General features: G+C 43.3%; 1 protein-coding gene across 4 annotated transcripts; it reads left to right on the forward strand.

Moving 5' to 3' along the window:
* The first annotated feature begins 800 nt into the window (after positions 1 to 800).
* On the forward strand, positions 801 to 27909 carry ZNF217 (zinc finger protein 217). Of its 4 annotated transcripts, none has more exons than XM_032126903.1 (6): positions 801 to 901; positions 14746 to 16544; positions 18616 to 18741; positions 19571 to 21151; positions 24447 to 24566; positions 25807 to 27909. In XM_032126903.1, the coding sequence occupies exons 2-5, from the start codon at positions 15146 to 15148 to the stop codon at positions 24554 to 24556; spliced, it is 3216 nt and encodes a 1071-aa protein (XP_031982794.1). In that variant the 5' UTR covers positions 801 to 901; positions 14746 to 15145; the 3' UTR covers positions 24557 to 24566; positions 25807 to 27909. The 4 variants fall into 4 exon arrangements, with proteins under 4 accessions (XP_031982794.1, XP_031982792.1, XP_031982795.1 ...); XM_032126901.1 differs by lacking the exon at positions 801 to 901 and adding an exon at positions 1405 to 1574; XM_032126904.1 differs by lacking the exon at positions 801 to 901 and adding an exon at positions 1793 to 2007.
* Positions 27910 to 27943: the final 34 nt, after the last annotated feature.

Genomic DNA, 27943 nt, shown 5'->3' on the forward strand with positions numbered 1-27943 from the left:
GAAGTAGTCTCCATCCCTCTGGAGCACAGAGAGCAGCTGGGTGTTCTGACTGTCGAAAAAAATGAAATGTAGATGAAACCCTTGGCCTTTTTGGGGCAATTTCCACAGTCAATCTGTGTATTCTGTTCCCCTGCTGCTTGGGCAGCCCTGATGTGTGCCAGGCCCACCACTGAGCACTCGGGGATCATCGGCGCTCCAACCACACGACAAAAAGGGTTGGGGCCATCATCCTGAGTGGCCCACCCAAGGATGCCAAAGATCAGTACTTATAAGGTGTATTGGCTATAATTACGTTGGTGTCTGGGTGACAGCGGCTCTATGGTGCTGCCCTCCGTTTGTCATTCCGGCGATGCCCATCGGCCAAATCCAGCATCACGAAGGGCTGAGCCTGCCCCATGATGGCTCAGGGGGAGATGGCACAGAGGGAACAGCACTCACAGAATCACAGAATAACTGGGACTGGAAGGAACCTCTGGAGATCACCCAGCCCACCTGGAGTAGGTGACACAGGAACGCGTCTGGGTGGGTTTGGGACATCTCCAGAGAAGGAGACTTCCACGCCCTCCCTGGGGCAGTCCCAGGGCTCTGCCACGCTCCATGGGCAGAAGTTTCTCCTCACGATGGGCCGCGTTCCGGCCCGCGTCCAACGCCCCTTGTCCCGCCTGAGGGACGGCGCGTGGCCACCGATGGGCGTGGCCGCGGGGGCGTGGCCAGCGTTGATTGAAACGCGCGGGGCGCGTGGCCAGCGAAGGCCCCGCCCCGTTCTGGGCGTGCCCCCGGCGCGGGGCGGGCCCGTGGCGGGGGCGTGGCCCGGGGCTGCCCGAGCAACAGCTGCCGCGGAGCCGTTTACAAACAGTGCCCCGAGCGCGGCGCGGCCGCTCCCCCGCGGCGCCTCGGTCAGGTGAGGCAGGGCTGGGGGGCACCTGCCGGGGGCTCCGGGCCCCCTCCTCCTCCTCACCTTCCTCCGCCCCACCGGGGGCACCTGCGGGAGGCGCAGCCCCGTCCCTCGGGCGGCCTCTGCCGTGAGGGGCCGGTTGTGCGAGTGAGCGCGGGGGGGCCGCTGCCGCCGGGATGTCTGAAGGGTATGGGGCGCACCCCTCCTGCACCGGTTGGAAGCGGGGCTTAGAGCCCCCCGTCCCCGCGCTGTCTCGGCGGCCGTGGGGGACAGGAGGAGGAGGAGGAAGGGCAGCGCGGGGCCGGGGGGGCGGAGGAAGGTCCAGGTGTGTGTGGCCGCGCCGGCCCCGCCCGCGGCCGCAGGTAGCGGCCCCTCCCGCCGCCCCCTCCCCAGCGCGGGGCGGGCGGAGCGGCGGCGGCGGCCGGAGCCCTTCCCCAGCTCCCTCCCACCCCAAAGTTCGCGCTGGCCCCGCGCTCCCGCTGCCGCCGCGCCGCCGCCGCCCCCTCCCCTGCCGCCCCCGGGACGGGGCCGCGCTGCCGTTGAACACCTGGGGGGTCGCTCGGGCCCCCCCGAGGCGCCGGGCCGGGGCCGGGGCCGGTTCTCGGCCGGGGTGGGGGTGTGCAGCGACAAGAGACTATTTCTTTGTGAGTCAAAGATGTTCCTGGAAGAAGGATTTGTAGTAAGTGGCTCATGGGGCGGGGGGGTGGGGGGTGTTAATGAAAAGTTTATTGATCCGTTTTGCCAGTTTTGGTTTCATTTACCTTTGTCTTTCCAAGACCGAAGCCTTCCCGGTCATTTATTTAGCATCGTGTTTCTTTTTTTTTTTCCTTTTTTTTTTTTTTTTTAAAGGGGAATAGGAAGTTTAGAAAATAAATAAATAAGCCTCAACTGACTTCTCAAGCAACAAAAGAGGTTGCCAGGCGAGGACAATAAAATTCTAGAATATCCACAGATTGGATTTCATTCCTGTTCCGTGATACCCCCTGGACTTTCTGTTTTGGGGTGTGAGGCCTTTTTTGTTTGTTTGTCTCCCACACAGAAAACCTGCACCCAAAGTAAGATCTGTATGTTCTCTAATGAGCCATCCCATAAAATGTGCTGTGTGACTCCCAGTAAGTATTTGAATTGAAGTGTAATAGTTTTGAAGTGGTGGGGAACAAAAATCTTTCTGTTGGGTTATTGATCTGCTGATGAAAGGCGTTTGAATGTGAAAAGGGTTTAGTTTAGGGGGGTTGTGTGTTTAAAGGGTTTTTTTTTAAGGCAACTTTTTTTTTTTTTTCATTTTTGAAATGACCTTGAGAGCTTTAAAACTACATCAGTTTCTACCAGTGGGTTTGAGGGGGAGGCAGGAGCAGAAGAATCTAGTGAAAATCGAAAATAGAAATAGGAACTGAAGTATAGCTGCAGTGAAATATTTTCTTATAGAAGTATGTGAAAAGGGAAGTTTTTGTAAGAATGTGTGAAAAAGAAGAGAGGGAAATAACGCAGTTTCAGATGCGGGAGGGGGGGAGAGAAGGGAGCATATCATTCTTCACATTTTATTAGGCCGTGAAATGCAGGAGTGATATGATCTGGAAGACACAGAAATAAAACGCCTAACTACAAGTTGAATAGCAGGCATTGACTTGCTGACCAATGCTTCCATGCTTGGTGGGGGCTGGTTCTGTGGCTGCAAAGGTATCAGAGCACAGGGCTATGACAATGGCTTGCAAATGCTTTAACGCCATGTTTTATTGCTCTTAGGAGCTCTTATTAACTGGAGGTTTGGGAATACGACTTAGACTTTAATTTGGGATGTCCACACTGAGGTTTCAGCCTTTCCTTGGATAATAGAAAAGGACAGTTGCAAATAAGTAGGATAAACTGCATTCTTTGGCAGAGGGGGAGGGAAGAGGGAGAGGGTGGAGGAGGGTTTTTTTTTTCTTCCCCTTTACTAGTTCTGTAACTGAGTCAATATTTTAAGATCTGTAGCAGGAATGTGGCTTTGTGATCACTGATCTTTCTGCAACGTGTTTTATTTTAATGAGCAATCTCGTCATGCTGAGCAAAATACTTGGATTTTCGATCTCACAGCTCTTTCCTGACACCAGCATCTGAGTTTTCAAGTTTAGCCTTTAAGTTTTTCAGGGTGGTGAATATGAAAAACAAATAACTTTAGAACCATGGTTATTACAGTGGTTATTGATTGGCTTGGCCTCCAGCCAAGCAACTCTTCTGCATGCACCAGAGTTGCTGATTTAAATTCTGTGGATTCGTTCTCATATGTTAGTCTTTTTTAATCTTTAAACAGCATATATGGCAATTTAGGAGCAGTAGTTCAGTTTTTAGTTAAGGTTGTTCAATTATGTCTTCATCGCTTTGGAGTTGGTTGAATGACTTGACATGAGATTAAGCACAACAAAAGAAAAGGCAGGGGAACAACAGCTGCCTTCCAGTACCAGAGCTCCAGATTCTGAGCAGTTCAGCATTTTACCTTTTACTATTACGTGGTGTCAGGTTTAAATGTGAATATTTCTATTCGCCTTTACAAGAAGCTCAGGCTTGCTGATAACACATCAGCCACTCAAAGCCTGGATGTTCGTGTTTTGGGGGTTGTTTGCCTGCTGCATTTTGAAGAAAATGATCTGAGGATCTGATACTGAGGGGTGAATTGATCTCATTAACTTTTAAGACAAAAGTAGCAAACAGTCCCCACTAGTTAGTACTTGTTTAGTTACTGTGTGGTAAGAACTTTAAGGTGTGTCCTTAATGGCAACTGACGATTCTTGCAGCGAAGCCTTGTTTATTTTAGGTAGATGTTTTATACAGAATTTCCAGTGGGACAAATTACTCTACTGACTGCACTTACTCTTTCTGAAGGCTGACTGTGAGCATAAGAGAATAATTTTGCCATGCTGCAATCAGGATATATTTAAAAATTGAAGCCATTAAGTTTTGCTGTGTATTTTAAGGCTTTTCCTACTTCCTTTGTTTAAACATTCTCAAACAGTGCATATCATCGATGAGTTTAAAGCATTCATATGGCACTGTTGGGGCCAAATTTAAAATTTAAATGAATACCGACGTTCTTGTTGATCAAAATAGAAAAAGCATTTCTTTAAATAAGTGGATGTTTTCTGGTTTTGAGTGTGGTAAGGAGGCTGTATTGGTATCTTGTAAACAAAGTTTCATATTAAGTAGTCTTTAGAGAATGGCTTCCAGGCTTTGCATTGGAGAATTTCTTTTTTTCCCTCTTTAAGTGAATAATGTTTTTTGGTTTTGCTTTGTTTTGGTGGAGGGATGGGGAGAGCAAGATTTAGGGTAGGGGCTAGAAGGAGAGGGAGATAATAAACTTTTGCACCTTTTTATCAGACTGTCTTACACAAAAGGCTGCTTGATTCTGGTTTCCCCTTTCATTAGATCACACTCCAAAAATTCCTTTTTGAGCACTTATTTCTAACCTTCAGAAAGGTCTTCTCTTACCACTGTGTTTTCATTTAGAACTATGTTGATAGATTAATATGATATTTTATACAAAGTGCTAAGTTATTACTGTGATCAGGGGAAAATTATTTTAAAAGGGAACTGTGGGTTTCACTTAGACTTTCAAAACAGTGATTACAGTAAACTTTTAGTTACAAAAAAATCTGAGAGTTTGCAATTAAGAAGCTCTGGGGAAGTGTTAAGTAAATTTTAACTTCCCTTTGTTCTTTGGGACTTTCTGTTGTCCCAGCTCTTTCTAACCTGAATCTTGATTGGGAATGCATTGTCCTAGGAAAAGAGTCCATCCAGTGTATATGTAAATACACTCCCTCTTTCCTGTGTTATGAAATGCTGGCATACGGAAAGAGCAGCCCCCCTTTCCCCAAGGTAAAATGGGCTGAGCTTTCTTTTCTTTGCAAGAAGCTGAAAGAAGAGTTTGACCTTTGAACTCAGCCTCACATTTCCACGCTGCTTTCAGGATGATTAAATAACCAAGGATATTTGCCTGTGTCTTATGCTTATTTATCTCACTTCCAATGTTGTAATACGTAACTGTTGAGGTATTGTCTTTAAATATAGCAGGACAGTGCTTTGGGTTGCAGTAGGGCTGCCATGTGCCAGCTCAGCTCTCACTGGGGAGACTCTGCATTTACAGCCCTCCTCAGAGACTTCCCACATCTCATATCTGCATTATTTGCAAATGGCTTTTTACTTTCAACCGACTTTGGGGCATTTCTGATTACTTCCCCCCCCCCCCCCCTTTTTTTTAAGGTGACTTTAGGAACAAAAAAGTTTTTCTTCCTGGTGCATGAATGTGCTGAGGGGATTCTGCTGACTACTGTATGCGTGCTTTGAGAGAGATGTGACTCATTCCACAAGAGATTTGCAACTGAATACAAAAGTAAGGAAAAGGATATGACCAAGCTATGTAAGATTCTCAACACATGTTGTATTTTAGGATTAAAAAAGATTTTTCAGTGTATAAACTTAACTTGGTTTTTATGTGGTTCCAAACAGAAAGTTGCTCTCTCAAAATAATTTGCTTTTAGAAATGAACTTTTTTTTTCTTCAGTGAAATTGCCAAATAATATCCTTTTGTTGCTGATGAAGCCTGTTTATGCCAAATGTGGGTGTATGTCAATGAGAAAAATACATTAAAACTTCTACTGTTACAATCATATGACTTTGGTCAGAGCATAGTTTATAGCTTATCATAAATCTAGCACTCTTGATTCTTTCTCCTTTTTTTTTTTTTTTAAGTGCTGTGATAAGAGCAGGCTTTGCAGTTTCAGAGTAGAACAGGGTACACGCCTGGAAAAATGAGTTTGAAATTAAAAATATAGGTGACATACGTGTTTGGAAACACAATGAGGTGGAATTGGTTATCAGCCTGCCTTGAGGATTTCAAAAGAAAGTACAAGAGGAAATGTGGTTAGGATATGCAGGGAAATCTATGTAGATCAGGGTGACTTCAAGATTGGAGCAAAAAACCATCCAAGCAGAAGTGAATAATTGACTGGATGGTGCTTTCCTATGTGCTGCAGATTTTATGTAACTAAAAGTATCAAAGTCTGAGTTTGTTTATGCGCAATAGGTACACTTGCATTCTCACTGTAATAAAGGGAGTGCAGTTTGCCTCTGATTGAGCTGCATCAGGGAAACTGAGGCCCTTGTGCTGTGCTTACACTTTATTGTGATAGTTGAGAACTGTTCGGGTGAAATCCTGAGGTTCTCTTAGCTTCTCTTGGTACTCAGGAAGAAGCAAAATTAGATTTGCTTAGATTTACACCAAGGAATGATGTTTGGTACAGTGTAAGGAAAATGGATGTAAAGGTGGCCCAGAGAAGCCTCAATTTTTGTTCACCTTTCCTGTTTGTTTCTAACATTTTTTTGTTCTTATGCTGACAAAACTGGGAACTGTAGTTGCCTGTTTTGAAGCTCAATTTCTTGCAGATGCTGCCTCTCCTTTACAGGCCAGCTTGGCCCTGTGCAGCCCAGGCTGTTGGATACATCATCCCACACACCCCTGTAGCCCACTGGTGAGGGATAATGTAAGGCTGGGTAACTAAAAAGTCTGCATCAGTCTCTGGGAGATCTCCCACCTGCATGGGAGAAAGGAGGCAACTGCTTGAAGTGTCTGTTTCTATCACTTCTGTATTTTAGTACCTTCAGATGCTAGTCCAGGGAATGACTGAACTACAAGTAAATGTCTTTTCCCTGCACTCTGTATCTATTTCCATCTTTCAAGACTGACTTTTGCAAGCACCTAATTGTGGATGTGTTTGAGAGTGACAACTTCCAAGTGCTCTGCAGAGGAGAGGGATCAGATACTGCTCCGTTCCTTCCAAGGTGCAGCAGTTTGAGCTGTGTTGGGTCAGAGTTGGATTCAGAGTTCAAGCCAGGTGAGAGCACTAGGGCACATTAATGGCCTTAACAAAGGGAACTCTTTGGAAGTGACCACTTCTCTCAACTTCAGGAATAGTAAAATAGTCTCTTTTCCTGTTATTTCACCTATGCTGCCCAAAGGGATGCAACTTGCCTGTAATTGCTACAGAGGAACTCCTGGCTCTTGAGTAATAAGGAATTAAGTCTAATTTGGTAAACTGAATTTACCACTTTGTAGTTGTGGCTGCTGGAGAGACCTTACATCCCTCTGCCAAGAAGTAAAAAAAGTCAAATTTGCTTTTAAGGTCTCTGAAAATACCTTCTTCTAAATGAAAACCAAGAGTCAACATACAAGGCAGTCTGTGTAAGGTGAGACTGACTCAACAATAAAAATGTATCACTCATTCCACTGAGAGCCTTTACCTGCTGTGGAGAGAACAATAAACTGTTTTGTAAGGTAAGGGGTCATTGCCAGTTTAAGTGCATGTAACTTCTTGATTTAATGAAGTTGCATCATCCTATAGCAATGGTGAAATGTGTCTCAGACTTATTTAAAATAGGATTATTCTTGTGTCTTTCAGCTTTTGTACAACAGGTATTGGCCACTTCTGTTGTCTAAAGTACTCTTTGGTTTTGTTGTTCCTGAGAAATTCTCTCCTAATCGGGGGGGAAAAGGAAAAAAATCCAGCAGTTTGAGCAGTCCATCTGAACTTTAAAAGTCAATACTTACTTGTAGTGCTTCCTCCTTTAATGCCAAGAATTAGTCTCTTTTATATTTGCTCTTGCTCAGTGGAGGGAAAACATGTGCAAAATGCTGCAAGCTTATATGTTCCCTGCTTTAAAAGGCCTGATTGCATCTTTTGATAGAAGAGGCATTCAGTTCACTGAGGAGACACACTCAGCTCATCCATCCTCTGCCAAAACAGTTAGACATATAGCCTTCAAGAAAAAGGGACTCCACAGGAAAAGGTTTTTTAGAGAAAGAGGATATCCTTTGTTTTTATTAGTATAGATGTCTGAGATGGGGGGAGGGAGCTTTCCTAATATTGTTCATTATTAACTATGAGTTATTTTGCACTGGTGATTAAAATCCTGTTTGCGAGACTTCAGGGGGAAAATGACTCGCATGTGTGTCTGCTTTATCTGACTACAAAAGGGCCTTCAACACAAAATCTTTCTGAAGTGTGTGTGCAGAAATGCCTGGATAATAAGAGTGTTGAATTCTGTATACGTCTCACTTTGGTTGTGTTCTTGTGAATTGTTTTAGGATCACTGCGTTGGAAATCTCTGTGGTGTTGTTAGAAGGGACTGTAACTGAGCTTCTCTCTTAGAGAGGATAAAAAGGATAAGCCACAAAAACCTTTCTAAGAGTTTAAGTTTAGGATAACTTTGAAATCTTCAAGCCTGAAGGATGAAGACTAACGAGAGGGACTTAAATTTGCAGATTGAGGGAGTGGAAATTCCAGTTTAGGGTCATCTTTTATGTTCTCTTTTCAACCTGAACATCTTCGTTTTGATCTTTCCTGCAACTGAAACAAACAACTCTCTTCCTCCCCTTCCTCCCCCTGAATCTCCATTTCCTTTACAAGTGCTTGTGGTAGTTCTTTATCAGGCTGAACTGTTAACAAAGTATTAAAAACAGTTTTGTGCTTGCACAGTTGGTATAAAAGGCTCGGTGTGGATGAGAAGCAGCATTGGGATCGCTCACGTGCTCCTCTACTAACAAAGAACACTCTGGGAAGTTGTGTGAAATGATCTACTGTTAAAAGATGGGAGTAGCTGTTTCCCTCCCTAGAAAGCAGCAGAATGCCCAGTAATGAGGAATAATTCATTGGCTTCTGTGCTGGTCTGCAAAATCGGGTTTTATCTGGGCTGGCTTTTATAAGTTTTCCAGTGTTATCGTTTGATTCACGGGCAATGGATACTTGTATTCTTTGAGAAATAAGGTCATGGTCTGTGGCGCAAATACTGCATCATCTTCCCTAATTTAGGGACTATCCCTCCTGCAGACTGGGGTAGCAGAGGCATTTCTGCCTCACAGAGGAAACCCCCTCCTGGCCTGAAGTGTGACACACGCATTTCTGCTTAAGCGCAGAAAGGAAGTTCCGTGGTTGCCATAAAGCCCTGCTACCTGCAGAGACAGCCCTGAAATTTCAGGCCGTGGATTTTGGAAATCTGACTCACCTTTTGGGACAGATGGTGAGTGAGAACCTCACAATGACACTTGGCTTCAATTTCTGACTAAGCGTGGGAACTTAGGAATGCCAGGGCACACCAGAACTGCCCCCAGCATGGAGCTGGGGTCACTGCTGGCTTCTGCAGACATTACAGATGGCCAGGACACTGAAGGGGCATCTCAAAATCCTGGGGCTCCTGAATATTTTTAGGAGCTGTTTTAGGGTGGTATTTGTGCTTAACTTTGCAGGTGCGGTGCAGCTGCCTTAGTTTTATGCATTGATATATATTTATATTAAAAAACGTTCTAAATAAGATGAAGTTCAGCCTCATCTCAGGTTTTATTTGAGGATTTGAAGTTGTGTTTATTTATGCGTGAGCTGCTCTGCCTGTGATCAGTGTTACACCTGAATACAGCTGTGCCCAGATAAATAAGATAATATACATAAGGTAGTTTTTATTTGTGGTCTCAGTGAGGAAAAAGTGATGTTAACTGGCTTGTTTTATCTGTGTTCTTTAGGCAGAACTGGAACAACTACAGCAAATCTTTGAAATTGAAATAATTTTAAAAAAAGGTGTTAAACTTGTAATTTCCAATAAGCAATCAGCAGTGTAAAATCTATTTACCAGCAATCTGTTCTGGGGCATAAACACACCAAGAGGAAAGAACAGTTCATGTAAAATGACTCTTGATATCCTGAAACTTCTTGAAACATGAGGAAAACGGAAGGGTTTTTATAAGTGGAAATGAGAGTTACATATAAGTTTCTCAAGTCCAATAGACCCAGTAAAAATTAAGGTGGTTGATTTGCAGCAGCTGGAAGAAGCTGGTCAGCTGAACAGCGGTAATTTTGCTGCTGGCCTTGAATTTGAGAATCTAAGAGTTTGTTGAGGTAGTTGGGTCTGAGTTTTTATCTGCCAGAGCAGAAAAGTAACTTTAGTGTCCTGGATTTGGCTGTAACTCTTCAAGTTTTCTCACTTCTCTTTTTCAGAAAGTGTTGCAGCAACTACTTTAACTTCTGTAATTGTTCCAGCTTGCTTTTTACAGTTTAACAATAGCTTTGCAGCACAAAACTAGCAGGGAATAGTTGTTTTTCCTGAGACTTGCCATGCAACTTTTATTCCCAGTGCCTCTGTAATGTGTTTAAAATGGGAAGTTCAATGGTTAGACTTGCTATTCTCCGAAAGGTGTGTCTAGATGTTTTTATTACATATTCAGGGAAATTTTGAAATGCAGGAAGTAGAAATGCAATAAAATTACTCCTGATAGGTCATTTCCCAAAGAAATCTTAAAGACCGTAATATGTTGTCTTTGGTTGTGTAATTTAATAAGAATAAATTAAATTCCTCTACAGGCACTTAATTAAACTTTTCTCTGTTTTAATAATCCATTTAAATGCAGCAGGGTTTTGGTGTGGTTCTTAGGTTGTGTGGCAAGTGCAATGAAAACACGATGTTCTCATCTGTCCAGTGGAATCTTCATGTGTGTTTTGTGGTGTTTATAAATACAATGGGTATCGCTGTGAACCTGCTGAAACACTTAGCCAAGGATGACTCAGTTGAGAGCTGAAGTTTGCTAAATGCTCAGGCTAAAACCTCTCCAGTAGTTTTATTCTTTCTTCTTCTCGATTTAAATATATTTCTAGTTGCATCAGGTGCAGTAGGTGGCACCCTGGAACTGAGAGGAATTGGTCACTTCTGAACAGGTCACTCCAGGAGAATCCCAGGGGTGCTGTGCAGGTTCCTCCTGCCCTGCTCACTCCTCTTGGAGCAGCCCCTGGGACCTGTGGGCCCTGGACTGGGCAGGAGGGACAGGGGGACATTTACAGATGGGCAGGGAAGTCACAAGTGGGATTTCTTGACTTGTTTTATTGTGAGGAGCTAATTCATTCTATATTTTCAACCTTGAATTCATCTGTAGCGAGTTTATCGCTTGCAGCTATTGGAAGGAAGGATTTCCTGTTTTGTTCTCTTCCTTTACTCAGTATCTCTGATACTGGTGTGTCCTTATGTCTTCTGAAAGTGAAAGAAGGCAGAAGAAACCCAGGTACTGTATTTTATTTGTTAAGTTCATGCACAGACCTTCAGCCACAGTCACAGTGTTGCAGGTTGTCTACTTTTCTAAGGAAGCAACAGAACTGAGGCAACTCTGGACAGTTTTCCTGCTGCCTATGGGGTTTTGAATAACAGGAATGTAATTAATAAGCGGTTTTGGTCCTCAAATCCAAGGCATACTGTCTTCAGTAGGAAGAGAGGTTTGTTACTAGTGGATAAAATCCTGGTGGGGGTATCTGGGTTGTAGTTCCAGCATGTGTTGGCTTGTCTGAACAGCAAGAGCATAAAATCCTGCCTACTTGTAAAAGCTGTGGATCTAATCAGAGTGAAGTGTGTAATCACTAGATGCAGAATAAGAGTACAGCTTTCTAACTCACTTCCTGACTCCAGTACTTCTATTGTATCTTCTTCTCAGTTTAAATATATTCCTGTCTAGTTGCATCTGCACTTTTCTTCAGAAATGCTACCTGCAGTTTTTCTCCTGGTCTGTAGGTGCTCTCTTCTGCATATCCAAGAGCAATAGCTGCCTGAGCTGCAAAGAGGCGTTTCAGATTCCTGAAACAGGAATATCTTGCTCTGTTTGCAATGCTGCCTAGAGGATGAGCTGTGGCTGCTTCTTAGAGCTGTTCAGAGCCTCCTATTAAAAGCAGTGAGAGCGCCGAGCAGTCAGCACAGCTTGGTGGAGGGTGCAAAGTGCTTTGATCCATGGCAGAAGTCTCCAAAGGGCTTGTTCAGACCTACTGATAGCCACTAAAATTGGCCCCAAGCTCTTGTTGAACTCCTCTCGTGACCCAGGTGTTGGTTGTACACTGTGTTTGTGTGGTTGTGAGGACAAGGTTTTATTTGTCAGACAGCTGAGATGGGATTGAAGCAGCCCTGTTTCCAAAGACTTATCAGAGAAAATGTTATTGATTGATTGAGGTGGATTTTTCACACATCAGTGACCAACCTGGGGCCTTCCCTAGATGTGATCTGTGCCTGTCCCTTAAATTCTAATAAATCCGGAGCTAAGGCTGTCACAGTGTTTTATCCTAGGCTGGGTTTGGGTAGGGCCATGTGTGGTGGCCCATGTTAGAAGGAGCTCTCTTGTCCCTCCTCTCACCTCACCTCAGAATGCAATGAAGGACAGGACACTGAGGGTGGATTTTGCTGCTTCTCATCTGTTTCCTTTCTCCAGTGACATAATTCTTGTTGCTCTGTTGTGTATTTGTTGTAGTGCCACAAAGTGGGAGCGTAACAAACCCTAATTGGCTTTTTCTGTTTGTAGACATGAGCAAGGAAGTAGTGGATGATGAATTCCAGCAGTTCACTTTGTGGGACTTTAGGCACTGTGCTCTGGATCTGCCTTCATGCCCCAGAAATGCCTCCGGCCTGTCTGTAGGATGATTGTTCCACCTCTTCCTGCAGAGCACTTCCCTGTGGCTCTGAAAGCAAATGCAGTCAACTCCTAAGTTTGTTCCACTTTTTTAATCTTGCCTGGATTTTTTTTTAATTTGGAACTTAAGTTATTTTCAGGCAGATACTCACTGAGCTTTGCTGCAGCATGTTGGGTAAAAAATACCTCTTAAAACTCCAGTAGAAACAGAACGAAAAGGCAAGTTGAAACATGAAGTATAAAACATGCTAACCAGCAGCCTTTGATATGTTTTTTCCTTAGTTTTACAAAAGGGAAAGTTTTTTGAATACTTGAGCTTCAGACTTTGGTTATGGCTCCTTCACCTGCCTACAGGGAGTGAGGGAAGGTCTGAGCTGAGAGGGGAAGGGAGAAAGGCAAGGGCTGCAGTAGCAGCAGAAGTGTGGCCCCTCAGCGTGAACCTGCCTGTTACAGGAGGTTTTTGAGTCATTGTGCAGAGAGGAAGTTTTAATCATGGCAGTGATAAAACTGAAAACGGGGATAAAGGGCATAGTTAGAAAAGAGACTTTGGCTGCAGAAAATCCAGGTTCTGTCACCATCAGCAGTGATTTGTTACCTCTCAGACTTCCCCCTTACCCTGCAAGATCCTCCATTTGTGTTTAGCTTAGAGTAAGTCTTTGGCCCAGGCCTGAAACAACTTGGGATAAAAAAATACTTAGAAGTGTTTTGATATTAAATGTGCTGGTTGTGTAAACCTGGGTTAGAGGACTGGGCAGTGAAGAGACTTCAGGCTTTGGAGAAGCAGAGGAAAATGAAAGACAAGCAGCTGGCAACAACAATTTTCTCCTGTTACTGGCATACTCATGTGGTGGTGTTTTATTTTCTATTTTATTTTCTATTTTTACCCATCTTCATTAGGCCCCAGGATTTTGTGGTCTGCATGATGGGAAGGAGGTGCTGGCTTTCCAAATTACAAGCAAGGAGTGTTCTCAGGGCAAGGCTGCAGGAACTGGGTGAAGGGTTTGAGATGTTGGAACCTTGACTCCTGCCAGTGTGTTCTGAGGCTTCCTTCCTTAGGTGGTTCTCTTGCCTGGGCTGGTTTCTACTGAAATGGTGTTAGATTTAATGCCTTTAATGCCTTTTAGATTTAATGCCCACCTTTTCTGTTCAGAAATTTTTCTGATCAGAAATTGCTGAGAGTCAACTGATAACCACGTCTTTTATCTGCTACAGCACCTTCTCCTGGAAACCTTACTGTTGCAGGGCTGTGGTTGAATTGTTGTCCTTTCTTTGGGTCAAATAAAGCAAAATGCTTCATTTTTTTCCATATTAAAGCAAGGCAGAGGTGGAAGTTGAGGTGAATTTTAAACCCCAACTGTGTCATGTTTTCTGCTCTAAGAGTTATAGAGCATTATGTGTTTTGGGGCATATTAATTCAAGTCATGTGGTCACTGACCAGCTGGCTCTTAGGAAATAATTTGCCAAAGTTTGAGTCAGATTTTGAATGAATTCTTTTCATTAGCTATTACTTTATTTGGAAATGTCTCGGAATGATTTCTCTGCCGTTTATATTAGTCTTGTATTAGTTTGCTAGACTTTTCCTTTATCCAAAAATTTCATCAACTGGAGTCCTGAACTCCACAGAACTCTGCTTTATCAGCCCAAAGAGTGGTGGCCATGAAGTTGCTGCTAGCAGACACTACAACTTTAGTAGACATAGAGATTTAAATGGGAGTTGTGATTAAAGAATTTTCTTTTTATAATGTAATAGTTGGGCTCTGGGATGATTTAAATACTAAACCACTGTTGAAGAAACAGTGTCATTAGTTCATATTGAACTTTGAGATGTTCTTATTGTACCAGCCCAAAACTGTCACAGACATTGTAAATTTGTGGGTGATAGGAAAAGCTTTGAGTAGTGGGGCTGGTGAATAGTTCTTAATACAAAGATTTGTGCTGACATTTCCTGTGTACCAGAACTATAAAAGCTGATTCCAAGCTGTCTGGTCTTAAAAGCCTTTTGCTCAACAGCCTTTAGAGGACAAACAAGTGAAGTTTTGCTGTGGTTTTACAGGTTCAAGGAAAGGTTACTTGGGCTGCTACGTTTGTTATGAGTTCAGGAGTGCATTGAAATACGGTTTCAGCAGCTTTGTATAACTGGGTAAGAGCAGGTTTAGAAGGGACAGAGAAAGTCTTGCAAGAAAATAACAACTGTAAACAGAGGGATGTTCAAGACCAAACGATTTCAGCTGTGGCAGGTAGAAAAGCGACCAAGTGCCTTCTACCTATCCCTCATTGGCTCTTAAAAATATGCTTTGTTCTAAAGCACTTGATGGTTCTCAGCCCTAATATTTTCATTATTTGGGAGACAATACTTCTATTTTGAAAAGTCTGACTAACTCTTTTCTCTCTTTCCCAGGTGCTGGAGTTCTTTGTGGCACTGAACTTGGCCTTGAGTGTATTTTATCCAATGCAACTATTTGAAATGTTTGTACAACAAAACTAAGTGCAACTGACTGTATCTGTAGACTTGAAAAAGCTGAAGAAACAATTCAGAAAAACCTCATCCCATCACTGACTGAACCTTTGGATACATTTGCTGGGAAGTGTGGAAGCACATAAAGCTGAAGAAGAAATAATTTTTTGCTGGTGGGGGGGAAAAAAAAATTTTTTTTTTCCTGGCAGAGGTTTTCCAGGTCAGCAGACTTGTAAGCACATGTTGGAGAACTCTACAAGTGTCCTTACTGTGATCAGGGAGCACCCCCAAAGAAGTGCAGCCTTCCACTAAGACATGTAATAGGGAGCAGAAGGGAGGAAAGATGCCAACGCAGCCTCTCCTGGCATACATGGACGGACCCGATGGAATAGCCAGCGCCGTTGGTGCCCAGATGGAGAACAGCGATGCCTCCATGACAATAAAAGGGACAAACACCATCTCCTACAAGAGCTTGCAGGAGAAGTTCCTCATGCAGGCTGAGGGCTGCATGCCCCTGGACTGCATGTTCTGTGATGAGAGTTTTAAGCACCCCGAAGAGCTGGGGAAGCACGTGTTAACTCAGCACAGGCCCACGCTGTGTGAGCCAGCCGTGCTGAGGGTGGAAGCAGAGTATCTCAGTCCTCTGGATAAATGTCAGGTAAGAACCAACTCACCCTCACCGAGCAATGAGCAGGACAGTGAAGAACTTAGCTGTAAAGTTTGTGGGCAGACGTTTGATAAAGCTTTTGACATTGAGGCACACATGAAAAAGCATAAAGATTCTTTCACATATTGGTGTAATGTTTGTGGGCGAAGATTTAAAGAGCCGTGGTTCCTCAAAAATCATATGAGAACACACACTGGAAAACCTGGTTCTAGAAACAAGCACCAACAAGGCTCTGAAGGCCCCATAACAATAAATGAGGTGGTGCAGGAGCACGTAACTGAAAATGTAACGTCACCTTACAAAATTTGTATGGTTTGTGGTTTCCTATTTCACAATAAAGAGACTCTAATTGAGCACAGTAAAGTGCACACCAAAGAATCAGTTCCCAATGGTGAAAGCCCCCAAGTGACTGCTGAAGTCAATGCAGAAGAAACATCTCAAAACCAGGAATTTTTCCAGTTCTTGAACTTAAGACCAAATTTAGTTCCGGAAAAGGACAAACTGCAGAAACTTGCAAAGTGGATCGCTGAACTAGATCCTTTCACCACGTATCAAGCATGGCAGCTGGCTACCAAAGGTAAAATTGCAGTTGGCCATGGGCAGATTAAAGAACCAGGGCAAGAAGGAAGTACAGACAATGATGAGTCATCTTCAGATAAAGAAGAACTCTGTGAAATTTGGAATGCAAATAAAAGTAGCCAGGCTGAAACTACAGGGAAGTCAAAGGTAAATAAAAACAGCAGTTTCACAGGGAATGGTAACTTAACCCAGGACAAACTGAAACATCCCGCTGGTGAAGTGCCTTCTATGGAGATGGATTCGAAATCATCCCAGAACAAAGAGAAGCCAACCCACTGCTCCGAGTGTGGGAAAGCCTTCAGGACATACCACCAGCTGGTCCTTCACTCCAGAGTGCACAAGAGGGACCGGAGGGGTGATGGAGAGACTTCCACTGCTGCCAGGACCTACTGTGCTGATATCATTGCAAACCTGGAGGAAAACGGGGCAGCAGAGAGAATGGAAGGAGGCTCTGAGGATGGCTCTGAAGATGGGCTTCCAGAAACAATTAATTTAGGTGAGTAGCACTGGGAGCACTTCAGTTTGAAGTGGCTTTTACGGACTTGTTTAGGAACTCCTTAGAGCCAAAGAATGCGTTGTGCCTTTCTGTTATCTTTCCAGAACGTGATAGGAAATGTTGAAAAACTAGATAGGGAATGTTATGGTGGGGGAGAGGGAACAGAGAAAAATGAGAGGGAAAGAAGGGTTTGGATGCTGCCATTTTGAGGTCTTTGAAGTTGTGGTGGGCCTTCTTGCAGTTAGTTACTGGAGTCATGGAAATAGTTTTCGTAACAATGAGTTTAACAATCAAAAAATCACTGTTTACTCACCCCTTATCTCTCTCTAGCTTTACTGGATGCTTTGGAGTGTTCCATATCCCTTCTCACCCAGCACATGTTTTCGAAGAGTATTTTTGAAGAAATAATTGCAGTTTCACTTTTTTCCCCCTGTATCTTGTAAGGGCAAAAAATGCTCAGTGCTCAATACCAGCAGTTTTTAAGACCTTGAGAAGTAAAGAATAATTTAAAACTTTCTGTCTAACTGCAAGTTCAGTGTTTGTTTTGAACAGTAATTTGAAAGCCTAAATGTCAGAGCCAGCACGTTTGAATAATTTGTGTCAGGGCACAGGCTGTTAATATGTGGACATGTATGTAAGAGAGGTTCATCTTTAACTCCTCTGCCTTGAAGGACTGCTGACGGTGTGGATGGCCTCCATCTGTACATTACCCAGGATTAATTCTGCATGTCACAGTGTCCCAGAAAAGCAAGTGATACTGAATGATTCCTTAATTGAAAAAGATTGCATGTCAGGGGACAAAAAGAAAGTCTGGCAGCTAATCTCCCCTTCTCTGTGACATGCGCCCAGCCGGCAGTTCAGGAACAGACACTTGCATAATCTCAAGGCAAGACACGACGTACAGAATGTCCTGGCACCCACACAGGGCTGACTTTGCCATTTCTGGTAATGTGCAGCCCTTTATTTTGCCTCCAGGAACAAAGGAATGAAATGATTACCTAATGTGAAGTTGCTTGTTTTGTTTCTCAGTCTTATCCTAAAGCAGAGCAGATTTTGGTGTGAGCTGCTGAGTCACACCTCTGGAGACACGAGCTGTTTGTTCAAGTCAGCCAGGGCTGAGCCATACGCAGCATTTCCAGGAGAGAAACTTTCCAGCAGGCAGGAACCTCAAAGAACTCTTTTAAGCTCTATTATATATCCCACTTCTTAGTCACACCAAAGGTCTCTTTCCTCCTCCTGGTTTCCAGTCAGCCTTGCTGTGGGTATTGAGTGGAGTTGTCTGGGTTTTCAGTGGAAGCTGCAGAGCAGTCGCAGTGGCTGCTGCTGGTTGTTGGGTGAATTCTCTGCCATTCCGCCGTCCCTGCCGCCCTCCTGTGGCACCTCCTGCCTCTACACTGGAGTGGAACCGCTGGGATATCCCTGGATTTGTACCTGGAATACACGGGTCACCCATTGGGACACCCTGGCACTTCCTCACTCCATATTAATGGATTGAAATAGGACTCATCAAATCTAAGGATGCTTATAGGAAATATTCTTCATCCAATCTAAGGAGTGTCTCTACATAGACACTCCACTGATTAGCACAGAAATAATATCATCATTAGAATTAATTAATTAAAAAAAGGCATCTTTGCCTTCCTTCCCCACCTCCCTGTGTTTGGCTGTGGTGCACAGAGCACATTTCGTCTGAATCATCCCACTCACACTAATTCAAGCATTTCCTTTAATAAAATAATACAGTTTATAACCTGTGTATTTCAGATGGGCCATTCTCCATCAAGATCCTGTAGATCAATAAAGGCAAATTTTTTTTTCTTCTTCTTAGAGCCCTTGTTTTGCATCTTGTTTATTCTCTGGGCTCCTTGGTCACAGTCACAAACCACAGTGTTCTGGACAGAAACCTTTTTAACTCTTGTGCTCTCTGATTACTCAAAGTTACTTGTAGACCATAGGATTTGACAGCAGTTCATAATTTTATGTTTTTCCTTGAAAAAACACTGTTACTGTGTTCAACAAGACTGCAAATTTGCGTTTGCTCTTCATAATATGCCTGTATTTTCTCCCAAAGATAAAAATGAAGACAGTTTGGAAAGAACAAAAGTTAAAACCCTCGGAACCTCCAGAGAATGCAGCTACTGTGGAAAGTATTTTCGCTCCAATTATTACCTCAATATTCATCTCAGAACTCATACAGGTAAATGGGGGCTTTACCTTTGGAGGAGGGGAGGGAAATCTGCTGAATCCACTTGGATGGAATGTTTGGTTTTGCGTATGAAAAACAGAAATTGCCTTCAAAATTGTTGAGTAAGGACAAAGTTTTCTCTAATTCTAAAGAAAAAAATAAAATAATTGCAATTAAAATTTATTTGAATTATTTACATAAGTGTATATATTTTTGAACAGGGTTAATTACATTAAGTATTGTTGAAACTATATATTTAAAATTTTAGATTTTTTCTGCTTTTAGCAGTGTAGCAAAAGTTTAGGGTTTGGTTTTAGTTTAAAAACCAGCCTCTTTCTCAAGTGTTAAGTTGATTATCTGCCAGCTGCTGCTACCTGGGGACAAGCTGAGTCTCTATCAACTCAGCTCCTTGTTTTGCATAGCCAGACAAACCCTTCCTACGCCTGCCTGTGTGCTCCTTGGGAAGCAGCTCTGTTTACAGCTGAGCTGTCCCGTTTGTGTTGGGAATGGGACACTTGTGGGATGATCAAGGGCTGCAGCTTGTTGGGGTTGACCCAGAGTTCCACTCTTTGCTTATCTCTGCCAGACACGTTGTCAGCTCCCATCTCCATCCGTAGCCAGCGTGTGGAAGCATCCCAGCGTAGCCAGAAGATGTCACTGTAGTTAGTAAAAGCATTAAGATGCTGTTGTTTAAATGATTTAGATGAGTTTGGGACTTCAGAGTGTGTGAAGGAGAGAGAACAATCAATTTTAGTGGTTTAGAGTCCACATTATTCCCTTGTGTTTGTGATCGAGACTTCAGATCTCGTCAAACTTACTTACTGATAAATCTGTGTTGCAGGTGAAAAGCCGTACAAATGTGAATTCTGTGAGTATGCAGCAGCCCAGAAAACGTCCCTGAGGTATCATTTAGAGAGACACCACAAGGACAGGCACGGTGACAGTGCAGCTGATGGGAAGGGTGACAGCAAAGGTTCCCTGCGGGGTCAGGAGACGGCGCTGTCACTGGCTGCTGATGCTGCTCCAGAAACCAAAAATTTGAAGAGGCTTTTTGATGGTGCCAAAGATGCTGAGAGCTGCCCACCTGCCAAGCAGCAAAAGGAAGTTCTGTCCTTGAGCAATGCAATAGGCAGCACAGTCTTTTTAAAAGTAAAGAACAATTCCAGGGAATTGAACAAAGGTTCTGTTTGTAGCAATCTGAATCAAATACCTGAGAACGTGCCCACTCCTTACCCAGAGAAACTAAAGGCTGAGAAGGAAACAAAGGAAGCTCAGCCTAAAAGAGAGAGAAAGGCTTCTGTGGCATCAGAGGAAGATGATGTCCAGTACATCTGTGCTTTTATTGGTGGCAAAAATGTGAACGATGTGCAAGAACGCACTGAGAACTACAAACGCAGACCTGTCGTGGACTGTCACGAGCAGCCCTTGGACTTATCCAGTAAGACTTCCCAGGAATGTTCAGTGGTTGCAAGCAGAGGCCTGCTGGCCCCCAGCACCTGCCCCTTCTGTACCTACAGGACATTTTACCCCGAGGTCCTCATGATGCACCAGAGGCTGATGCACAAGTACAACCCTGACACGGTTAACAAGAACGGCTACAGGAGCAAGGCCGTGGCCAAGGCCCGGCGCACGGGCTGCCCCCCGGCCCTGCTGGGCAAGGATGTGCCTCCTCTGCCTCTCCATTCCAATAAAAACAAGGCTTCCCCAAATCCACAGCAAAAACCCTTGCAAACAGGGAAAGCCAAGCAATGTACTCCTCCACAGAACAAAGCCTCTCTCTTCTCAGCGAGCGAGTCGAGCAGCACAGCCCCGAGTAACCTCAAGTCTCACAAACAGCAAAGTAATCTTGGAACTCAGGCAAATAACTACAGACAACCTCAGCAAGAAGTGCACTCCAGTTCCAGTATCTCTCCAGTACTGGACAGAGTGAAAAGATCTGAATCTAAAATCAAAGCTCTGGGTGCCCCAGTGACTCAGTCTGGTCTAATCAGCAGCAGCATGAATGGGGTTCTGGAGTCTCACCTCAATGAACCTGGCTGGGCTTGCCACCGAGGGAGAGACTATCTCTGTAGTAAATCCGGGAGCAATGCAACTCTGGACTATGGAGAAACCTCTTCCAAACGGATGAAACCTACTCTGGTAGCTGTGGAGCACCTGGACTCTCCAATGGCTAATTACAGGAGATACGAAATGAGCAGATTCCGTGTTGCAAACAGATATGCAAATCTGCTACCTCAGGAATATCCTCGCACCAAACCCGCATCCTCTCTTCTGCCAACCAAACAAGGGCTTCTCAGTGCAGATGATGTTGATCCTCCCAACGTATTGACTGCTCTCAAACCTTATGAGCCATACAGCTCTGCATCACTCTATGGTTCTTGTGGATCTAGCAATGGCCAAGTAACCAGCTCGACAGGAGAAGGTCAGTCCCTCCTTCCTCCTCAAATCTCTGACGCTGCTGCACAGGGAGGTGAATGGGATAGAAATAAGGGTGTACCCACCTTGAAGCATTGAAAATATGTCATTTCACCAAGTCCAGCCAGTGCTTGGATTTTGTATTTAAAATCCAGATTCAGCAAACTCCTGGCTTGGGGAATTAGGCATGGAACGTTTGAATTTTAAAGAGGGATCTGGAGTTCCTCGAGTTCCCCCCTCCCCTCTGTCATGGGTCTCTGATAGCAAACATGCATTGTTTGCTCATCAGAGCACTCCAGACATGTTGACTAATCCAGGATATGGAATGAGCCTTTCTGCTTAATATGCCAGAAGTCTTGGACATCTGGAATATTAATAAAACTTCTTACAAAAAAAAAAAAGCTCTCGTGGACAATTGTTCCCTTCAAGAGCAGAAAAGGATGTATAGCAGATCATAAAACTGATTTAAATCTTCGACTTCTGCTCTTCAGTGGGTTTTTTTTTAATGTTTAACGTTTAGTAGGAACAGAATACTTTGTTAAATCAAGACAACAGATTTCTGCTATTCTAATTATGGTGTAGTAATGCTCTGTGGAAACTTCTGGGCCTAGCAGAGATAAATGATTTGTGATGTATTGGGAGAACTCTGGTACTTTTACAAAATACATACTTTTTGTGTTTTATCCCTGGTCAACATTCTCAAAACTTAGCAGGAGACCAAGATTAAAAGGTGCTGGGTGATATTTAAGCAGTTGTCTGACTGTTTGTAGAAGCTGGTATTTAAGCTGAGGTCAGCATGGACTTAGCTACAAATATAGGACTTTGAATTTTGAAACGAAGATCCCATTATAAAAATGAATAGCCTGTGTGAGCTGTGTAGTCTTGAAGTCTCTGAAGTTCCTGAACTCTGAATGCTCCCATTCTCTGGAAGCAGTAAAGTTGCTCTTCTGAAGTAAGTCTGGGATGGTAACAAGCAGGGCAGGGGTGTGTTCCCTTAGGTCAGAGCAAACTGCAAATACTGAATCCACTTTTATGAGGAAAAAAGAAATCTATTTGCTCACTCTGCTCTGGTTTTTGTTTGCTTGTTTTAATGTGGCAGGCTTCAAAAATGTATCACAGTTACATGTAAATGCGCAGTGGGTTATAGGGAAAGGTGAGGGAAAGTGACACAGTTTTGTGTCCTGGCTGGGCAGGGAGTGGAGAAGGAAAAGCACCACAGCTGAGTCACTGGAGAGGTGGGGAAATGGAGTTAATTCCTGGTTTCATGCAGAGCTTTGTCTGTGTACCCTGAATTGCTCTGAGAAATGCAAAATGGGCACTGGGTTCTGCACAGGGGTGCCCTGGAACACAAGTGTTGTTGCTGACCTTGGGTTCCTGACGATGTGAGAGGATGAACTGTGGAGAGGGATCAGTGAGTGAGGGAGGGATGGGGAAATGCTGTCAGCAGTGTGGGCCAGGGCAGCCTGCTGAATAGAGCTCATGCAGCTCTATTTCTAAACAATGACTTCACTGGAATCCACCTGGCTCTTCTTTTGGAAGCTCCACCTGTGCCAGAGAAATCTCTGTGCTGGGCTTTGCTTCCTCTTCTTTGGCGCAAGCCTGGAGATGCTGCGCTGCAGTCAAGAACTTTGCACTGTTTTTTGTTATTTAGAGCTCTCAGAACTGTGGCTGCAGATAATTTGACAGCATTGTTGTCATGGAAATGAGGATTTCATTGTTCATTACCCAGTGCTGGCTCAGGGCGAGAAAAGCAACTTTTTATGGCTGTTACCTCCATGGAAAGACTTGTGAAACAAGCCCCCCTCTATTGGGTTTTCTTAGCAACTTCAATTAAAGCCTTGGGCAGGAAGATGTAGGTTTGTGAGGTTAATTTCTTAATTTTTCAACCAATTCGCCTTGAAGTACCCAACCCAAACCTTGATAATTATTGAGAGGGTACAGGGCAACGGGCAAGCAACTGGTAACAGTGTTAGAATTTTATTGTGAGTGGAGACTGAAAAGTTTATTAAAATTCTTTTTGTTTTTCGTTAAAAAGCTGAACTACAGCAGTTTCTGTAGACTTGCACTCCTCCCAGCCGTGTTGTGTGATACCATCTGCAGAGTTGTGCAGGTGCAGACCTGCAGCTTTCTGCTCTCTGCCTCTCGAACCCTGCTGATATTCTAAACCACGATGTCAAAACCTTCTTCTAAGGGCCCGTGTGCCTTGTGGCAACATTCTTGAGGTCCCCCGAACATGTTCTGTCGCATGTTAAATGCTGGATCAAGTTGTCAGGAGAATATGTTCCACTTGGCAAACTTGATTAAAGCATGATGCCTTCCCTTATTGCTTGTAAGCTTTGCCATCCCGTGTTGCCCTGAAGAGACAGAAACATTCTGAAACCACTCACTTTGTGTTATTCTCAAATTAGTTGCCTTTGCAATGGCAACATGTTATCAAGGATAACCTGTTGGCTGATTGATTTGGCAGAGGCTGCAAATTAAAGACAATTGCTCGTGACACACTCCAATGGCTCCGTGGATTCTGTTGAAATATTAATTTAGCGGTGCCATTTTCATTTAATTAAAGCTCTCGAGGTTTTTTCAATGCTGCATTGCAAGCTTTCATGGAATATGGATGGCAGTTGGGCTTTTTGGATCCTGGGGGAGTAATGATTTCTGGACTTTTTGCCTTAATTTTATGAAGTGTTTTTGACTGCTTGCCTAAGCTAGTAAGACTTAATATGGAACAGGCATTGATTTCACATATATAAATCTGGATTAATGGTCTCAGATAAACATGAAACTGCCTGTATACTAGACTGAAAATTGCTTAACAAAGGTCTGCAAGTAAATGTGCATTAACACTCTTTAAAGTGTCACGAGTTCCATATAATCCATGATGGCAACAATGAAGTATCCCCAGTTTCCCTCTCAAATACTCACTGAAAACTTCAGTTTTCAGACAAATGGCAGGAACTGAATTAGGCAATAAGGGTGCAGCACTTACACCTCCTTAGGTGAGGCCTCTGCTGTGGGATGAGTTAAGCAAAGACGTTTCTTTCTTGCAATAAAATGAGCAAAATTTGGACCTGGACATGACGTGGATAAAACTTAGCACAAAGTTGTTAAATTATTTCTTCATTCTCCTTGTATTTATTTTGGATCCTGAATTTCATATAATGTTCTTCTAGGACTAGGAATATCTATAGTTTTGAGGCCTGATTTTGAGATGATCAGTCAAGGTATTTTGGATTGTGGATGCTGATGCAGACCTGAGAGTAGCAACAAGTAATTCTAACTGCCTTAAATGACTTTTTTTCCAGGAAAGAGATCGGTGTCATACCAACACTTACCCAGCAATCTGCTGCAGAAGAGAAGTTACGAGCCCTTCATGGGGAACACACCCTTCAGACCCAGTGACAAGAAGAACTGAATCACTCAAGGTAAACAAACCTTCTGAACTAATTGTTGCTTAAATGTTGCATGAGGTACTGGTGGCATCAAAGGTTCCTGCACAGCATGAGGGGAGGCTGTGAAAGTGTGAGCCTGAAAAGATAAAAATTTCCTCCTTCTTACAGCCAAATGCTGGGGTAGCAGCACTGATTGTTTTGAGTAGTGGTAATGGTTTGTTTGATAGGTACAGAGATGCTCCTTTTTGAGGAGAAATGGGAGGGTAATGCTAGATAAATATATTAATTAGTTCCAGGGGGAAGTGTTCAGTGAAAGTCAGCAAGTCAAAGTGAAGTCAGAAAGTCAAAGTTCAGTCAGTCCCTGAAGGTGGAGGAGCGAGGTGTGGGGAAGCAGAAGTGAGAGGAAGTGCCTGTGACACGCTTGGTGGGTGCTGGGGGAGCTTGTGGTGGTTGGGCCGCGAGGAGACGCAGACATTGCTCACTCTGCCACTGCTGAGCACCCAGGGCTGCCTCCGACCGCAGCTCTGGGGTGGCTGCTTTCAGAGGGAGCTGAGGGTTTCCTTACAGATTCCCTTGGTGACTCCAGAGGTGATTCCAGGTGGTTTTTCCTCTGTTTGAGGGTGGGGAGGGTATGCCCTCCTAGGGAAGCAGGTCCAGTGAAATCTTTATCCTGGTGCTTTGAGTTCATCTCCTCAGTGCTGCAGCTCTGTCTGAGACCTGAACACCCCCCTTGTGTTTGCACCATCCCTCACTGCTCAGCACAGAAGTGCTCTGTGGGACTGGAAATAAATAGATCTGTTTGCCTTTTTCAAACCCAGAGCTACAGATAATTTCCCTCTTGCAAATTTAAGGAGCATGTCTGGAATGCTGTAGCACTTTGGCCAGCACACATGATGTTATGGAAAGATTTTGGGAGCAGAGCTATCTAACATCAAGCTGACAGCTTCTAAAACACTTGGATTTCTTGGTATTCTTCTAATCTTACTGCTCTCATTGTCCCCCCGCTAAGCATAGTTGTGTCTGGTTGTGCTGTTAACTTGATTTCATGCCTGAAATTTTTTGGGGCTGACCATCTTCCAAAGTACATTTGATTGCCAGCTTTTATTTGGCAAATAGAAGATCCAGACTTACATGGCAATACCAATTCTTTAGCAAGGCTGTGGAAGGAATTCCCTTTGTTGTAAAGACACTCCTTACAACAGAAACTGTGCTGTACTATTTTATAGCTGCACACCACAAACTTAGTGGTTTTTTTCTTCTTTCTTTCCCCCAGGTCTGAGGACACAAGTGCATATTCGATGGCGTTACACCTGCAGTTCATCCCCTGAGGAAGAGAAAACGGTGAAAGCTACTGAACTAAGCTGTGATTGTACTGTATATAGAAACACTACAGTTTTATAATATTGGTTCTTTTAACATTTTGTACCAAATAGCCATACAAAGTAGTCTAAACAATTGGGTTATGAAGGTGTGTGGAGAACGTATATCTTGACCTTGACTTTTGAGTATTTTTCATTAGAATTAATTGACCAAATATTAGGTAGGAGTTCTATTTTTACATACTTGAGCGCTGCTGGAGAGTTTCTCTTGGAAAGAATATATATCGTTGCACCTCAGGTAAACTGTAAATATTGAAGTTGAAATCCTGTTGGCTTAATGCTCTTTTTTCATAAAAGTGAAAGTTTCTCATCTGTTGGTTTTTTTTCCTGTTGAACTATGTTAGTTTTTTAAACCAAGTTCCAAATAAACTGTCTGAAACTGTCCGGTTTATAAATGTTGTGAACATTAAAGCAACGGTGCTGACTTTGTGCTGATCTGCCTTGGCTGGGTGAGGACCAGGATGTGCTGGAGGGCTCTGGTTCTCTGGGGTTGTTTCCAGCATGTTTTTAAATGCAAGCATGAGGCAATACTTGACATTTGGATTTCCTGAAATGTGGTTGGATTCTTCTCTTGGCTTTGGTTGCTGTTCTTCAGAGAAGCCTCTTAAAAACACCTCTGCCACCATCCAAACAGAAAATCCCTGGGACTTGCTTGAGAAACAATAATAGTCTCGATGTTTCACATGTTTGGTTCTGTACTAAGCTTCACACAGTCACATTTAGAGAAAAAACTTCTTTGCACCGTTGTCCAAAGCTGTAAAGTCTCAAACAACAGACTTGAAATACGAATTTGGGATCTTCAGACTTCAAAAGGGATGTGGCTGTGGTGGAGCCTACTTGACTGTGCTTGGAAGCTTCTTGATGTCAAGTTTTAGCATCTACTGGGTGTTTAAAATGAGTGAGAAATAACCTGTAAATGGGAGACTATCTCCTTTTATTTTTTTGTGAAGACAACAAGAGTTTTTTCTAATGCACATGCAGTTTAATTTTTGTAAAGGGAAGATGGCCAGTTACCAGCCAGTAAAGCAGAACTGTTGCATATTTTGACTTGCCTTCCTCGTTTCTTCTCATGAAGTTGTAGTTAAGAGTTAATTCCTTCTGTACCTGGCTTTGACTTCCATATATTTTAGTAAAACAAAACAAAAAAAATTAAATATTTTGCACTGTTCATTTTGCTCTCTTCCCTCCCACAGCAAATGTAAAATAGCAAAACCTAGAAACTCTTGTTTTTTCATTATGCAATTTGAGATGTTCCAGTTGTCTTGGTTCCTGTAAATGGGACTGGTTTTTAATGTTTCTGTAAACTGGCAATGGAATGAAGTGCTGTGTATCAGGAAATTGTACACTATTGACCTGTTTTCCTGTTCATAAGCTGAGCCATATGTACATAATCTAGATTTTTGTTTTCCTAGTTTTGCACTTTTATAGCCTATTTTTTGAAGATGAATTCACTTGGAAAAGGGTTAATCTATTTTTGTGTGTGATCTCTCCCTGTCCCGGAGGGTGCGTGGCTGTCACTGCTCCGCCTGTGCCACTCGGGGCAGGGCTGCTTTTTAACGTGTTTCAGCAAACAGACCTAAGGCTTGTTTGTTTTTAATCTCCCTTCATGCTGGTACAGTGTCCCTCAAGGCTTTTTTTGGGGTTGGAATGGAAAAATGGACCTGAAGACTCCATTCCATGGCAGCACCACCCTGTGCTTCAGAACACACTTTGCCCATCAGTATTAACTATTGGGATACTACTGGTTTTATATGTTCCTTTGGAAATAACAGCGCATATATAGAGGTACAAATTGTTGATTTTTTTTTTCCTTTTTTTTTTTTTTTTTTATTTTTAATGTATTTATTTCATTCCATTTTGTTCTATTTTAATTGTTGGAACCGGAAGTCGGCAAGCAGCAGGCACACATTACTCATTTAATTTATGATGTATTTCACTTTAGTTGAGTATATTATTACATGTGGATGTAAATATAGACTTGGTGTTTTGCAAAACTGGTTTCTGTGTCTTGCTTTTAAGGCTTAAAAGGAG

The sequence above is a fragment of the Corvus moneduloides genome, chromosome 17 (genome assembly GCF_009650955.1).
Source record: "Corvus moneduloides isolate bCorMon1 chromosome 17, bCorMon1.pri, whole genome shotgun sequence".
In the NCBI taxonomy this organism is placed as follows: Eukaryota; Metazoa; Chordata; class Aves; order Passeriformes; family Corvidae; genus Corvus; species Corvus moneduloides.